Source organism: Pongo abelii, chromosome 1 (genome assembly GCF_028885655.2).
Source record: "Pongo abelii isolate AG06213 chromosome 1, NHGRI_mPonAbe1-v2.0_pri, whole genome shotgun sequence".
Taxonomy (NCBI): Eukaryota; Metazoa; Chordata; class Mammalia; order Primates; family Hominidae; genus Pongo; species Pongo abelii.
Window position 1 is genome coordinate 187,718,825 of NC_071985.2, and position 14,202 is coordinate 187,733,026.

At 46.9% G+C, this 14,202-nt stretch overlaps 1 protein-coding gene across 3 annotated transcripts in view; it reads right to left on the reverse strand.

The window, feature by feature from the left end:
• The window catches only part of NASP (nuclear autoantigenic sperm protein), a 35,019-nt gene extending 30,051 nt beyond the window's left edge, over window positions 1–4,968 (reverse strand). For 2 of the 3 annotated variants that reach the window (XM_024247403.3, XM_024247391.3), the window contains exon 1: window positions 4,354–4,968. In XM_024247403.3, coding sequence (XP_024103171.1) covers window positions 4,354–4,412 — 59 coding nt within the window. In that variant the 5' untranslated portion in view covers window positions 4,413–4,968. The remainder of the gene's footprint in view (window positions 1–4,353) is intronic. The other variant, XM_054535487.2, reaches the window with a different exon arrangement.
• Between the last annotated feature and the right edge of the window lie 9,234 nt (window positions 4,969–14,202).

The window sequence follows — 14,202 nt, forward strand, 5'->3', positions numbered from 1 at the left end:
GGCTGCTCATTCTTAAGAAACAAAAAAACTATACTTAGAAAGTATGTTTTACCCATCAAATAGTCAAAGATAGGGTTAAGGAGAAATTGTGCTCCCATACATTGCTAACAGAAATTCAAGGCTAGGCAGGGTGGCTCACGGCTATAATCCCTGCACCTTGGAAGGCAGAAGGACTGTTTGAGGCTAGGAGTTCGAGACCAGGCTAAGCAGCAAAATGAAACCCCTTCTCTAGTTCAAAAAATTAATTTCAAAAGAAGAAGTGTAGGCTGGGCACAGTGGCTCACGCCTATAATCCCAGAACTTTGGGAGGCCAAGGTGAGTGGATCACCTGAGGTCAGGAGTTCAAGACCAGCCTGGCCAACATGGTGAAACCTCATTTCTACTAAAAATACAAAAATTAGCCAGGTGTGGTGGCGGGCGCCTGTAATCCCAACTACTCGAGAGGCTGAGGCAGGAGAATTGTTTGAACCCTGGAGGTGGGGCTGCGGTGAGCCTAGATCGCACCAGTGCACTCCAACCTGGGCAACGGAGTGAGACTCTGTATGACTACAGTCATGCGCAACCACGCCTGGCTGATTTTTGTATTTTTAATAGAGGCGGGGTTTTGCCATGTCAGCCAGGCTGATCTCGAACTCCTGGCTTCAAGTGATCCGCCCGTGTTGGCTTTCCACAGTGTTGGGATTACCACGTGAGCCATACCACCTGGCCTTTTTTTTTTTTTTTTTTTTTTTTTGAGATGGAGTCTTGCTCTGAGGCTAGAGTGCAGTGGCATAATCTCGACTCACTGCAACCTCCGCCTCCCGGTTTCAAGCGATTACAGGCCCCCACTACCATGCTCGGCTAATTTTTGTAAACTGTAGTCTCAGCTACTTGGGAGGCTGATGCACAAGAATCGCTTGCACAGGGGAGGTGGAAGTTGCAGTAAGCCAAGATCAGGCCACTACACTCCAGCTTGGGCAAGAGAACAAGACTCTTTCTCCAAAAAATTAATTAATTTATTTATTTATTTTATATATATATAAGAAAAAACTCAAGACAAACCTCATAGCCTAGAAATGTTGAATTAACAAAATGTATATAATCAATGCATAAAAGATATGTAGGTACTAGTCTTCTTTACTACCATAAATACCCACAAATTATAAAAAGTTAAAATTCATCAAAACACACAGACCATACATGGCACCATCCACAGTTGAGATATGCAAATGAACAAAGATGCAGTATTAAATCATAACTGCAGCCAGGCATGGTGGCTTACACCGAGACCAGCGGCTCACCTGAGGTCAGGAGTTTGAGATCACTCTGGCCAACAAGGCAAAACCCCAAAAAATTAGCCAGGTGTGGTGGTACGCACCTGCAGTCCCAGCTACTTGGGAGGCTGAGGCAGGAGAACTGCTTGAACCCGGTGGGGCGGAGGTTGCAGTGAGCAGATTGTGCCACTGCACTCCAGCCTGGGTGACAAAACTCCCTCTCAAAAACAAAAACAAACAAAAAAACAAAACTAAGAACTAGTTAGAAAGCTAAGAATGACAGGATTAATTTAGCATTTAGATATACATCACCTTAAACAATACTGCTTTAATGGCATGAGGGGACAAAAGCCAACCTAAGACTTTTTGCAGATGACAAAACTGTGGTCCAATATCACTACTGAAGCAATGAAGCTGGTATCAAAGCCAATTCTAAGCCAGGCGAGGTGATGCATGCCTGTAGTCTCAGCTACCCAGAAGGCCGAGGTGGAAGGATTGCTTGAGACTAGGAGTTGGGAATCCAGCCTGGGCAACATAGTAAGATCCTCATCTCCTAAATTTAAAAAACCTGAACTGAGGTTTCTTTCTCATTCCATTTTTTTTCTTTCTACTGGTTTGGAAGTTATATTTATTCTTTCAATGGTTATCCTCGAATTATAATGTACATTCTTACCTAAAGTCTAAATTCAAGTCATTTTCTTTATCCTACCCTTAAACATGAGGACCTTATAAACTTTACCTCTAAGTGTCCTCACTAACTTACTTAACTGAGACACACTGCTTTCATGTTCTCTCACACTAATTAGATGGGGAAACGAAGGAATGAAAATGAAAATGAAAACAGTAGCCAGGCTTGGTGGCTCACGCCAGTAATCTCAGCACTTTTAGAGGCCCAGGTGGGTGGATCCCTTGAGCCTAGGAGTTGAGAGACCAGCTTGGGCAACATGGGGGAAACCCGTCTTTACAAAATAAACTAGAATCAGCTGGGCCTTGTGGTGTGCGCCTGTCCCAGCTACTTGGGAGGCTGAGGCGGGACAATCACTTGAGCCCAGGAGGCAGGGGTTGCAGTGGGCCGAGATGGCATCACTGCACTCCAGCCTGGGTGACAGAGACCCTGCCCCCGCCACCACACACACACACACACAGCACATATAATTGCTCAGTTTTAGCTTTCTATTTATGGTGTGAGGAACTACTTAAATGGTCTGCTTTCTTCTAGCCACATATACATAAACTTTCTCTATGTATAACCTGCCAGGAAACTAAGTTCACTAATGACCTAACTCTGGCTAGACACAGGGGACCTGCAAGAGGTATTTGTTGCATACTTCTATCTCAAAAAACAAAAACAAAAACACCTGGCCCTGCGCCGTGGCTCACGCCTGTAACCTCAACACTTTGGGAGGCCAAGGCGGGAGGATTGCTTGAGCCCAAGAGTCTGAGACCAGCCTGGGAAACATCAAGACCCTGTATCTACAAAAAATTGGCCAGGTGTGGTGGCACACGACTGTAGTCCCAAGCTATTAGGGAAGATCACTTGTGCCCAGGAGTTCGAGGTTGCAGTGAGCTATGATCACAACACTGCACTCTAGCCTGGATGTGACAGCCAGACCCTGTCTGCAAAAACAAAACAAAAACACACAGCTGTCAGTGAAATACTGACTGCTAGAGCTGTCTAGGAAACATTATAAAAAGAAGCTCTTTTTATAATAGCTACAGCACGACTCCCAAGCCCAATCTATACTGCTCATATCGAATCAATGGGGAAAGAGGCAGGTAATGGGAGTTTGAAATTAAAATTATATTTCCCATGAGTTCCCAAATGATTCTCAGGGTGACTTGAGAACCACTGCTCTACAAGAACGCAGAGAAAACAAAAGGTGGTAAGCAGAGATATAAATAAATCTCTAACTATAAACAAACTAAGACATAATCATGACAGAGTGTAAGCCTATAGAATATCAATTTAAAAAACTTCACAGCAACCATTCCTTTTACAGGGAAGGCAGCTAACCTCTGAAGCGCACAAGATTAGAAAAAAAAATAGAACCAGATCCCTAAAAAAAATAAGGCAAGACTGGGAAATCAGACCTACTGTATGGGAAACAGCACTTGTTTCCTTGAACTCATGTAGTGTTTCCCTCCACTGTTCAAAAAATAGATTACGCCTGAGTGGCACTGTGCCGCTTTCAAAAGCAATCCTATCTTGTTTCCCTCCAGTCCTTCTCTACTTCGTGCATACTACTGCCGATTCACCAAGCAACCAAATAGTGCTGGTGAGAGCTCCAGACAGCGCTTCCTGAAGACGCTTTGCGTCCGGATAATGTTCCCCGCAAACAGGCAACACCTCCAAAGTCTAAAGAACGACAATCCTCCCCACCACAGGCAGGGGCTCACGGAGTCGGGGGGAGCGATAACTATCTCCCAGCACAAGACGTGAGCGAGGTGTGGGGGGGAACTAGCCTCGCCGGCCCCAACGAGATAGTCCAAAGCTCCTGCTGGAGCCGCAGCGGCCCCAAACAATGGAGTTTTCCCGCCTCCTCAAAGCCCCGCCCCCTGCTCCAGAAACGGCGAGGGAAGCGAACGCACGCGCGCAAAACCCCGCCCTCAGCAAGGCCCCGCCCACCCCGACCCCTCAGGTCCAGCCTCCTTCCTCGTGCAGGGTTTTTTTTTTCTTTTGGCGCCAAATCTCCGTTGGTTATATTCCCGGGTTATCCAGGGACTCTACCCGAGGCACACGCTGGGGACAGAAGGGGCGTGAAGGCCAACCCGCGCGCCAGGGCCCCGCCTCCCGGCCAACCGCCCCGGGCCGGGGGAGGAAGGAGAGGGGCAGGCGAAGGATACAGCCGCCGCTGCCCCCGGCAAGATGGCGGCCGCGAAAAGCGGGGCAGGGGGCGCCAGCCGACCGCCGTTACCGCTGGTGCGCGAGGCTCTCAGCAAGAGGAGGACTGCTCCAGTGACCAGGCCTTCCCGAACAGCGACAGCTGCTCCTGGGAAGGCAAGTACTCCCGCCCACTGGTCTGTCCCTTCTCCGGAGCCCGCGTCCATTAGCCCTCCCCGCGGACTGGCCAGTGCCTCAAGCTTTCACAGTCCCGCTTACTTGTCGGCAGAAACCAGCTCCGTGGCGACGGCGGCAGTGGCTGTGGACTCCGTGGCCATCGTTCCCCTGAGGTGGTGAACCAGCGAACGGAATAGAGCCTGCGAGAAAAACAGGCAATTTGGGACGCCAGAGACTTACTCAGGGACAGAAAATGGCAGATTAGAGACCCCGCGCGGCTGGGGCCCTCTTATATATGAGGACCCTTCGCCCCGCCCATCCACTTCCGGATCCTCCCCCTTGGGTTTAAAGGGCCAGGACTCAACACCCACCCCCTCCGTCCCCCGCCGGCCTACCACTATCTAGACACCTCCTGCCCTCTCCATATGGCTCCGCGGGATTGTTTCCCTCCCTAGCCCGACTTCTCCGATAAACAGCAACTTCCTGCTTCTCCAGCAAGTCGGATAAGGAGAACTGGAATCTTGACACTACAACTCCTGACAGGACGCCCCTGCGGCATCCAGAGACAGGGAAGCCAGTGCTGCTCTGCATGTTCAGGGCGAGTAGCCCAGAGTCTCCTTCCGGCCTGGATACTGAGGAAGGTGATTTCTCTCCGTCCTCTGAGTCGTAACGGACGGACACGCAAGAGCCGAGGACGGGTACAAGCAGCAGCGACTGGAACTGATCTGGGTGAGATCTGGGCCTCAGCAACAACTGACGCAAGAAGATTTTGTTCTAGGATTGGCTACAGCTGAAACTACCGCGCTTGATTCAAAGCTCGAGGCTTGCAGCGGGAGGCAGCTGGCTCCTCCCTCTGAACCCGCCCCCTTTGGCTGGCCCAATCCGCTGATCCCATCCTCTTAGGCCCTGCCCAGACTCCAAATCTACCAGGTTTAATGCTCCCAGCGCTTTTTGTCCACTCCTGGCTATGATTTGCTGTGTGACTACTACTTGTGCGGGTACTGTGATTAGACGCTTTAAAGCTATTAGCTATCTTGTTTAATATTAACAATGCTACTAGTGAGATCAGTGTTAGTCTATTTCTTAGAAAAATAAGCCAAGGGGCCGGGCGCAGTGGCTCACGCCTGTAATCCCAGCACTTTGGGAGGCCTAGGCTGGTGGATCACGAGGTCAGGAGTTCAAGACCAGCCTGGCCAAGATGGTGAAACCCCGTCTCTACTAAAAAATACAAAAATTAGCCGGGCGTGGTGGCGGGCACCTGTAATTCCAGCTACTTGGGAGGCTGAGGTAGGAGAATACTAGAACCCGGGAGGCAGAGGTTGCAGTGAGCCGAGAGCTCGCCACTCTCGGCTGTTGCCTGGGCAACACTCCAGCCTGGGCAATAGAGCCAGACTCCGTCTCAAAAATAAATAAATAAATAGGCCAAGGTTCCAACCTGGCCAACATGGTGAAACCCCGTCTCTACTAAAAATACGAAAATTAGCCAGGCGTGGTGGCAGGCTCCTGTAATCCCAGCTACTCGGGAGGCTAAAGCAGGAGAATCACTTGAACCCGGGAGGCAGAGGTTGCAGTGAGCCGAGATCTCGCCACTGCACTCCAGCCTGGGCAACAGAGCGAGACTCCGTCTCAAAAAAAAAAAAAAAAAAAGGGAAGCTGTGACTTGTTCAGAAAGTCGCAAGACAAATCGGTTATGGAAAGCAGTGTGCCTCATTTCCTGCAAGTGGCTGAGTGAAAAATAACTGGCAGGCTAAAAAGCTGCACTTCCTCACACCTGGAGCATCATCCATTCCTTTTCACCATGGCCCAGTCTATGCTGATCAGAGTAGGGGTTTTTATTTCCCTTTAGGTTCCAGCATATTGGGAAAGTTTCCTGGAGAGGATTCTTATTCCAATCTGTCAAGGCTGGAAGAGGTTGAAATCTTTGGGGCTAGAGAGCTGGACGTGAAAATGCCAATTCCTATGGCAAACATACATGGGCTTTTCCATTATTAGCTAGGTGACGTGAGCCAGGTCACGTAACCCGGATTGTAATCGAGTAGCTGGGATTAAGGTTAAGTGTGAAATGAAGACATATTAGTAGCCACCGCTTAAGGACATTGTGAGAATTACAGGTAATTAGCACTGTGTAGAATTCACGCTAAGCACTCATTGAATGGCGACCACAGTCTGATGACGTGGTAAATGGAAGGTGTCGGGAGGGGAGATCTCTCCAAAGTTCTTGCAGCCAGGGCTACGGCCTGAGAAAACCTCTGCAATTACTGGTGTGACCGATTCATCCATTAAATTAATATTCACTGAGCAACTATGAGGTACAAGACTTTGTACTAGGTTCTGGGGTCAAAAGACATGGACTCTACCTTTGAGGAACTCAGAGAAATATATTTTAAAATATATTTTAGGCTGGGCGTGGTGGCAGGTGCCTGTTATCCCAGCACTTTGGGAGGCTGAGGCAGGCGGATCACTTGAGGTCAGGAGTTCGAGACCAGCTTAGCCAACATAATGAAACACCATCTCTACTAAAAATACAAAAATTAGCCGGGAGTGGTGGCAGGCTCCTGTAATCCCAGCTACTTGGGAGGCTGAGGCAAGAGAACCGCTTGAACCCAGGAGTTGGAGGTTGCAGTGAGCTGAGATTGCACTACTACACTCCAGCCTGGGCGACAGTGAGACTCCATCTCAAAGAAAATAGCTGGATGCAGGCCGGGTGCGGTGGCTCACTCCTGTAATCCCAGCAGTTTGGGAGGCCGAGGCGGGCAGATCACCTGAGGTCAGGAGTTCGAAACCAGCCTGGCCAACATGGTGAAACCCCATCTCTACTAAAAATACAAAAATTAGGCAGGCGTGGTGGCAGGCGCCTGAAATCTCAGCTACTCGGGAGGCCGAGACAAGAGAATCGCTTGAACCTGGGAGGCAGAGGTTTCAGTGAGCCAACATTGCGCCACTGCACTCCAGCCTGGGTGACAGAGTGAGAACCTGTCTCGAAAAACATAATAATAAAAATAAAAATAATAATAAATGCAAAAATTAGCCAGGCTTCGTGGCGCATGCCTGTAGTCCCAGTTACTCGGGAGGCTGAGGCAAGAGAATCACTTGAACCTAGGAGGCGGAGGTCGCAGTGAGCCGAGATTGCACCACTGCACTCCAGCCTGGGCAACAGAGCGAGACTTCATCTCAAAAAATAAATAAAATAAAATAAAATGAATAGCTGGGCGCAGTGGCTCACGCCTGTAATCTCAACACTTTGGGAGGCCAAGGCAGGTGGATCACACAGTCAGGAGATCGAGACCATCCTAACCAACATGGTAAAATCCCGTCTCTACTAAAAATTCAAAAATTAGCCAGACATGGTGGCGGGGGCCTGTAGTCCCAGCTACTCAGGAGGCTGAGGCAGGAGAATCACTTGAACCCAGGAGGTGGAGGTTGCAGTGAGCCGAGATCGCACCACTGTACTCCAGCCTGGGTGACAGAGTGAGACTCTGTCTCAAAAATAAATAATAAATAAATAAAAATAAGGCCAGGCAGGGTGGCTCATGCCTGTAATCCCAGCACTTTGAGAGGCCGAGGCAGGTGGATCACCTGAAGTCAGGAGTTCGAGACCAGCCTGGCCAACATGGTGAAACCCCGTCTCTACTAAAAGTACAAAAATTAGCCGGGCATGGTGGTGGGTGCCTGTAATCCTAGCTACTCAGGAGGCTAAGGCAGAAGAATTGCTTGAACCTGGGAGGCAGAGGTTTCAGTGAGCCAACGTTGCGCCACTGCCCTCCAGCCTGGGCGACAGAGTGAGAACCTGTCTCAAAAAAAAAATAATAAAAATAAAAATAATAATAAATGCAAAAATTAGCCAGGCTTGGTGGCACATGCCTGTAGTCCCAGTTACTCGGGAGGCTGAGGCAGGAGAATCACTTGAACCTAGGCGGCGGAGGTCGCAGTGAGCCGAGATTGCACCACTGCACTCCAGCCTGGGCAACAGAGTGAGACTCCATCTCAAAAACATAAAAAATAAAAATTTTAAAAAATAAGTATATTTTAAATCCATGTACTTTTTAAATTTTTTTTTGAGACAGAGTCTTACTTTGTCGCCTAGGCTGGAGTGTGCTGTCATGATCTCAGCTCACTGCAATCTCCACCTCCTGGGTTCAAGTGATTATCCTGCCTCAGCCTCCCGAGTAGCTGGCATTACAGGTGAGCACCACCATGCACAGCTAATTGTTGTATTTTTTGTAGAGATGGGGTTTCACCACGTTGGCCAGGCTGGTCTCGAACTCCTGACCTCAGGTGATCCACCCACCTTGGCCTCCCAAAGTGCTGGGATTACAGGCCTAAGCCACCCTGCCCGGCCTGTTTTCCTCATGTAACCCCAGGAATTAAAAGTCCTCAAAGGCCAATGGTCCAAATAGGAGATTGGCAAATGAAGGATCTTGTGGGGGCTGGGTTTTCTTCTGCATGTCCGTGGAGTTATATATGTGTTGTGTGTGACGTCTATAAAAATAGTTCTAATTAATTGGCCTAAAGGAAGATAAGCACTTGGATCAAATATTTATTAAAGGGAAGATAGGCCGGCTGTGGTGGCTTACGCCTGTAATCCCAGCACTTTGGGAAGCCAAGGTGGGCGGATCACCTGAAGTCAGGAGTTCAAGACCAGCCTGACCAACATGGACATACCCCATCTCTACTAAAAATACCAAATTAGCCAGGCTTGGTGGCCCATGCCTGTAATCCCAGCTACTTGGGAAGCTGAGGCAGGAGACTCACTTGAACCCGGGAGGTGGAGGTTGCGGTGAGCTGAGATTGTGCCATTGCACTCAAGCCTGGATAACAAGAGAAACCATCTCAAAAAAAATAAAAGGGAAGATAAAACCTGTGGTACTTTTCAGTTCACGTGACTTTAATCTTTGAGAAATGAAAACAGCCTTAAAGATTATTGGTAAAAAGCCAATGTCATCAAAATATAAATAAGTGGACTGGGCTGGGTGCAGTGGCTCACGCCTGTAATCCCAGCTCTTTGGGAGACTGAGGTGAGCAGGTTGCCTGAGCTCAGGAGTTCAAGACCAGCCTGGGCATCAGGGTGAAACCCCATCTCTACTAAAATACAAAAAATTAGCCGGGCATGGTGGCGTGCTCCTGTAGTCCCAGCTACTCAGGAGGCTGAGGCAGAAGAATTGCTTGAACCCAGGAGGCGGAGGTTGCAGTGAGTCGAGATCGTGCCACTGCACTGCATCCTGGGCGATAAAGCAAAACTTTGTCTAAAAAAAAAAAATAGTTGGACTAAATTGTGCAGGTCAGATACTAGGTTGGCTAAATGTTTTACGGTTATAAACTGCTTTTTGGTCTCTACTAAAAATACAAAAATTAGCTTGGCATTGTGGCAGGCACCTGTAGTCCCAGCTACTTGGGAGTCTGAGACACAAGAATTGTTTGAACCATGAGACAGAGGTTGCAGTGAGCTGGAATCATGCCACTGCACTCTAGCCTGGGTGATAGAGCGAGACTCCATCTCCATCTCAAAAAAAAAAATTAATCTTGCAAAGAAATTCTCTGTGTGAACATATTGACTAAATTCAAAAGTGTATTGTATGATTTTTCTGTAAATTGAGCATTGAAATAAAAGCACAATAAGGTACTCTTAAGGCACTAATCTGCTCTTTGGCAAAATTTGTAAAGGCTTATAAAAGGTTTTTTTTTTTCTTTTTATGTTTCTGAGTCATTATTTTGGCAAAATAAATAATTTATTGTAATCTGGAATTCTATTTCAAGTGTTTCAAACCTCTAACATATTTAACAGGCTTTCCAAAATCAAACTTCAGTTTCAAAATTGTCTTTCCTGACACCTGGCTTTTTGAATACTTCAGAAGGGCCCCTAGAGTGTCCAGAAAAGAGAGCTAAACAGGATTATTTGAAACATTTAGGTACTTGGTACTGTGTTCAATCTTCTTTAGGTTACATTTTGGTGAATAATACATGTTCCAAAATTGTATGGAATTTCTAAAATTCTAATGTCTGAGTGTATGCTATCAATCATAATTAAGGTTGTTAAGTTTTTGTAAACCATGGAGATAATCAAACTTCTTTGTCAATTGTGCTTCTAACTGTAACTACCCTGAACATTTTGTTATTCACAGAAAATTGTTGTTTTGTTTTAGTCCTTTTCAAAACATGGTCTATAATAAGCTATAGAACTCTGACAGGTGCTCTCAAATACAGGTTTCTGATAAGTTTGGAGATTGTGACATTGGAATAAAGGAAAAACGTACAGGACTCATGAAGAGCTAAAATGTTCACAAATATCAAGTAAAACGAGTTAACTGAATGTACTCAAGAAACTGAAGCAACCTTTTTAACTTTTGCTTGGAATACTGCTGATCCTTATTTTGTTTTTCAGAGTCAAGGAAACTTACTTTGAACTATTTATGTCCTTTAATAAATTGAGTAAGGTATACTCTTTTTTTGTTTTTTTGTTTTTGAGACGGAGTCTCACTCTGTCTCCCAGGCTGGAGTGCAGTGGCACGATCTCAGCTCACTGCAAGCTCCGCCTCCCACATTCACACTGTTCTCCTGCCTCAGCCTCCCGAGTAGCTGGGACTACAGGCACCCGCCACCAGGCCTGGCTATTTTTTTCGTATTTTTAGTAGAGACAGGGTTTCACTGTGTTAGCCAGGATAGTCTCAATCTCCTGACCTTGTGATCCGCCAGCCTCGGCCTCCCAAAATGCTGGGATTACAGGCATGAGGAGTAAGGTATACTCTTGTGAACAAAATCTGGAGCATGTTTTTTGTTTCTCTCTGCCTTGTTCCTCTAGAATTTGGAAACTATCTGTGAGTATTCTTTTTTGTTTTTTTGTTTGTTTTTTGAGATGAAGTCTCATTCTTGTCCCCCAGGCTTACTGGGGGAACCTGCCCCCGACAGTCACGTAAGTTCTTTTCTATTTTCCCTAAGTGTCAGCCGGTCTGAGAAATAAAGGGAAAGAGTACAAAAGAGAGAAATTTTAAAGCTGGGTGTCCGGGGGAGACATCACATGTCCGCAGGTTCCATGATGCCCCCCGAGCCATAAAACCAGCAAGTTTCTATTAGTGATTTTCAAAAGGGGAGGGAGTGTTTGAATAGGGTGTGGGTCACAGAGATCATGTGTTTCACAAAGTAATAGAATATCACAAGGCAAATGGAGGCAGGGCGAGATCACAGGACCACAGGACCGGGGCGAAATTAAAATTGCTAGTGAAGTTTCAGCATGCATTGTCATTGATAACATCTTATCAGGAGACAGGGTTTGAGAGCAGACAACCGATCTGACCAAAATTTATTAGGTGGGAATTTCCTTGTCCTAATAAGCCTGGGAGTGTTATGGGAGACTGGGGCTTATTTCATCCCTACAGCTTCGACCAAAAAAGACGGCCGCCCCCCGAAGCGGCCATTTCAGAGGCCTACCCTCAGGGACGCATTCTCTTTCTCAGGGATGTTCCTTGCTGAGAAAAAGAATTCAGCGATATTTCTCCCATTTGCTTTCGAAAGAAGAGAAATGTGGCTCTGTTCCGCCCGGCTCACCCGCAGTCAGAGTTTAAGGTTATCTCTCTTGTTCCCTGAACATTGCTGCTATCCTGTTCTTTTCTCAAGGTGCCCAGATTTCATATTGTTTAAACACACATGCTCTACAAACAATTTGTGCAGTTAACGCAATCATCACAGGGTCCTGAGGCAACATACATCCTCCTCAACTTACAAAGATGACGGAATTAAGAGATTAAAGACAGGCATAGGAAATCACAAGGGTATTGATTGGGGAAGTGATAAGTGTCCATGAAATCTTCACAATTTATGTTCAGAGATTGCAGTGAAGACAGGCGTAAGAAATTATAAAAGTATTAATTTGGGGAACTAATAAATGTCCATGACATCTTCACAATTTATGTTCTTCTGCCATGGCTTCAGCGGGTCCCTCCGTTCAGGGTTCCTGACTTCCCGCAACACAGGCTGGAGTGCAATGGCACGATCTCAGCTCGCTGCAACCTCCACCTCCCGGGTTCAAGCAATTCTCCTGCCTCATCCTCCCAAGTAGCTGGGATTACGGGTGCCTGCCACCACACCTGGCTAATTTTTGTATTTTTAGTAGAGATGGGGTTTCACCATGTTGGCCAGGCTGATCTTGAACTCCTGACCTCAGGTGATCTGCCCACCTCAGCCTCCCAAAGTGCTGGAATTACAGGCGTGAGCCACCACGCCCAGCCTCTGTGAGTATTTTTAACTTGTGGTAATATAGTTGTTGCATCAGTGCAGTAAGAATCCATTTTCTTTTGCAACAGGATGCAACTGGAGAAACTGGTTGTTTTACCAAGGCTTTGAGTGCAAGGGTATGCTTCCCTTTAAGCAGTCAAGCTCGAGTTGCAGAGCCAAAAAAATCCCCTTGGGGAGAAAACTGGCTTCATACCCTTGCCTACACAGTCCCTGTACAGGCAGGGTTCCTGACCTGTGGTCAGTAAAGAATGTCACTTTCCTTGTTTTTTTTTTTGAGATGGAGTCTCACTCTGTCACCCAGAATGGAGTGCAGTGGCATGATGTTGGCTCACTGCAGCCTCTGCCTCCCAGGTTCAAGCTATTCTCCTGCCTCAGCCTCCTGAGTAACTGGGACTACAGGCGTGTGGCACCACACCCGGCTAATTTTTTTTTTTTTTTTTTTGGCAGAGATGGGGTTTCACCATGTTAGCCAGGATGGTCTGGATCTCCTGACCTTGTGATCCACCCGCCTCGGCCTCCCAAACTGCTGGGATTACAGGTGTGAGCCACCATGCCCGGCCAAGAGTGTCACTTTCTAACTGGCCCAGAGTTCCAAGTTTATCTTGGGACCTTAAGAGAAGAGGATCACCCAACTCACAGGTATTTGAGGATACAAATCCATGGCGGGGCTCGGCTTTAAAAGGTCTTCTCTAAGAGTCCTTGTGGAACAGAGTTGCATCAAAGCCAATCTAAAAGGCCTATGTAGAAATAGTTATTCTTGCTGCACTTTACGCAACTAATGAGGCCAAGTATAAGACTAAAGTCTATTTTGCAAACAACTGAGTTCTATCATGATTTTTTAACAGAAATGAGAACTGGTAACAAAAGAAAAATTGAAAAATAAAAATAAAAATAAATGAGAACTGCAGAGAAATTATGTTTCAAAACGTATACATTTGTCATTAAATTCTTTTTGTTTGTTTGTTTGTTGAGACAGAGTCTCGCTCTGTCACCAGGCTGGAGTGCAGTGGTACGATCTTGGCTCACTGCAACCTCCGCCTCCAGGATTCAAGCAATTCTCCTGCCTCAGCCTCCTGAGTAGCTTGGACTACATGCGTGCACCACCACAGCTAATTTTTGTATTTTTAGTAGAGATGGGGTTTCACCATGTTGGCTAGGATGGTCTCAATCTCTTGACCTCGTGATCCACCTGCCTTGGCCTCCCAAAGTGCTGGGATTACAGGCGTGAGCCACCCCACCCGACTTCATTTGTCATTAAATTCTAAACTAATTAGTTGTTTTTAAGTCTTTGCCTACATTTTAGACTAACCCTGCTTGTTCCTGTGAACCAACCAGCAATCTCCAGTGACAGCTCAGAAAGAACAAAAGGGATGGGTAATGTAGAAATCTGGATCAATATTCTAGTTCTGAGCAATTATACATCAAATCCTGCCAGGCAATGGGAATAAATAGGGTGCCCATCACCTGGCGGTTTCCTTTTTAGGAAAGCAAGACCAAGGGAGCTAACCAAAGCCAAGCACCATGCACCCAAATCCTAGCAAGTATAACTATAGCCACCAGTTATCTGGGTGTCTCACAAGACAACCTTTTCTCTCCCTTGTTGGGGGAGGACTCAATTCCACAGCTTCACTTTAGCATTTGGCTTATGATAAGGAGTCCGTGCAACTCCCTCCAAGACACATTTTTGTCCCAAACTCAATTCCAAGCTTTGGGTCAAAGCCCTAG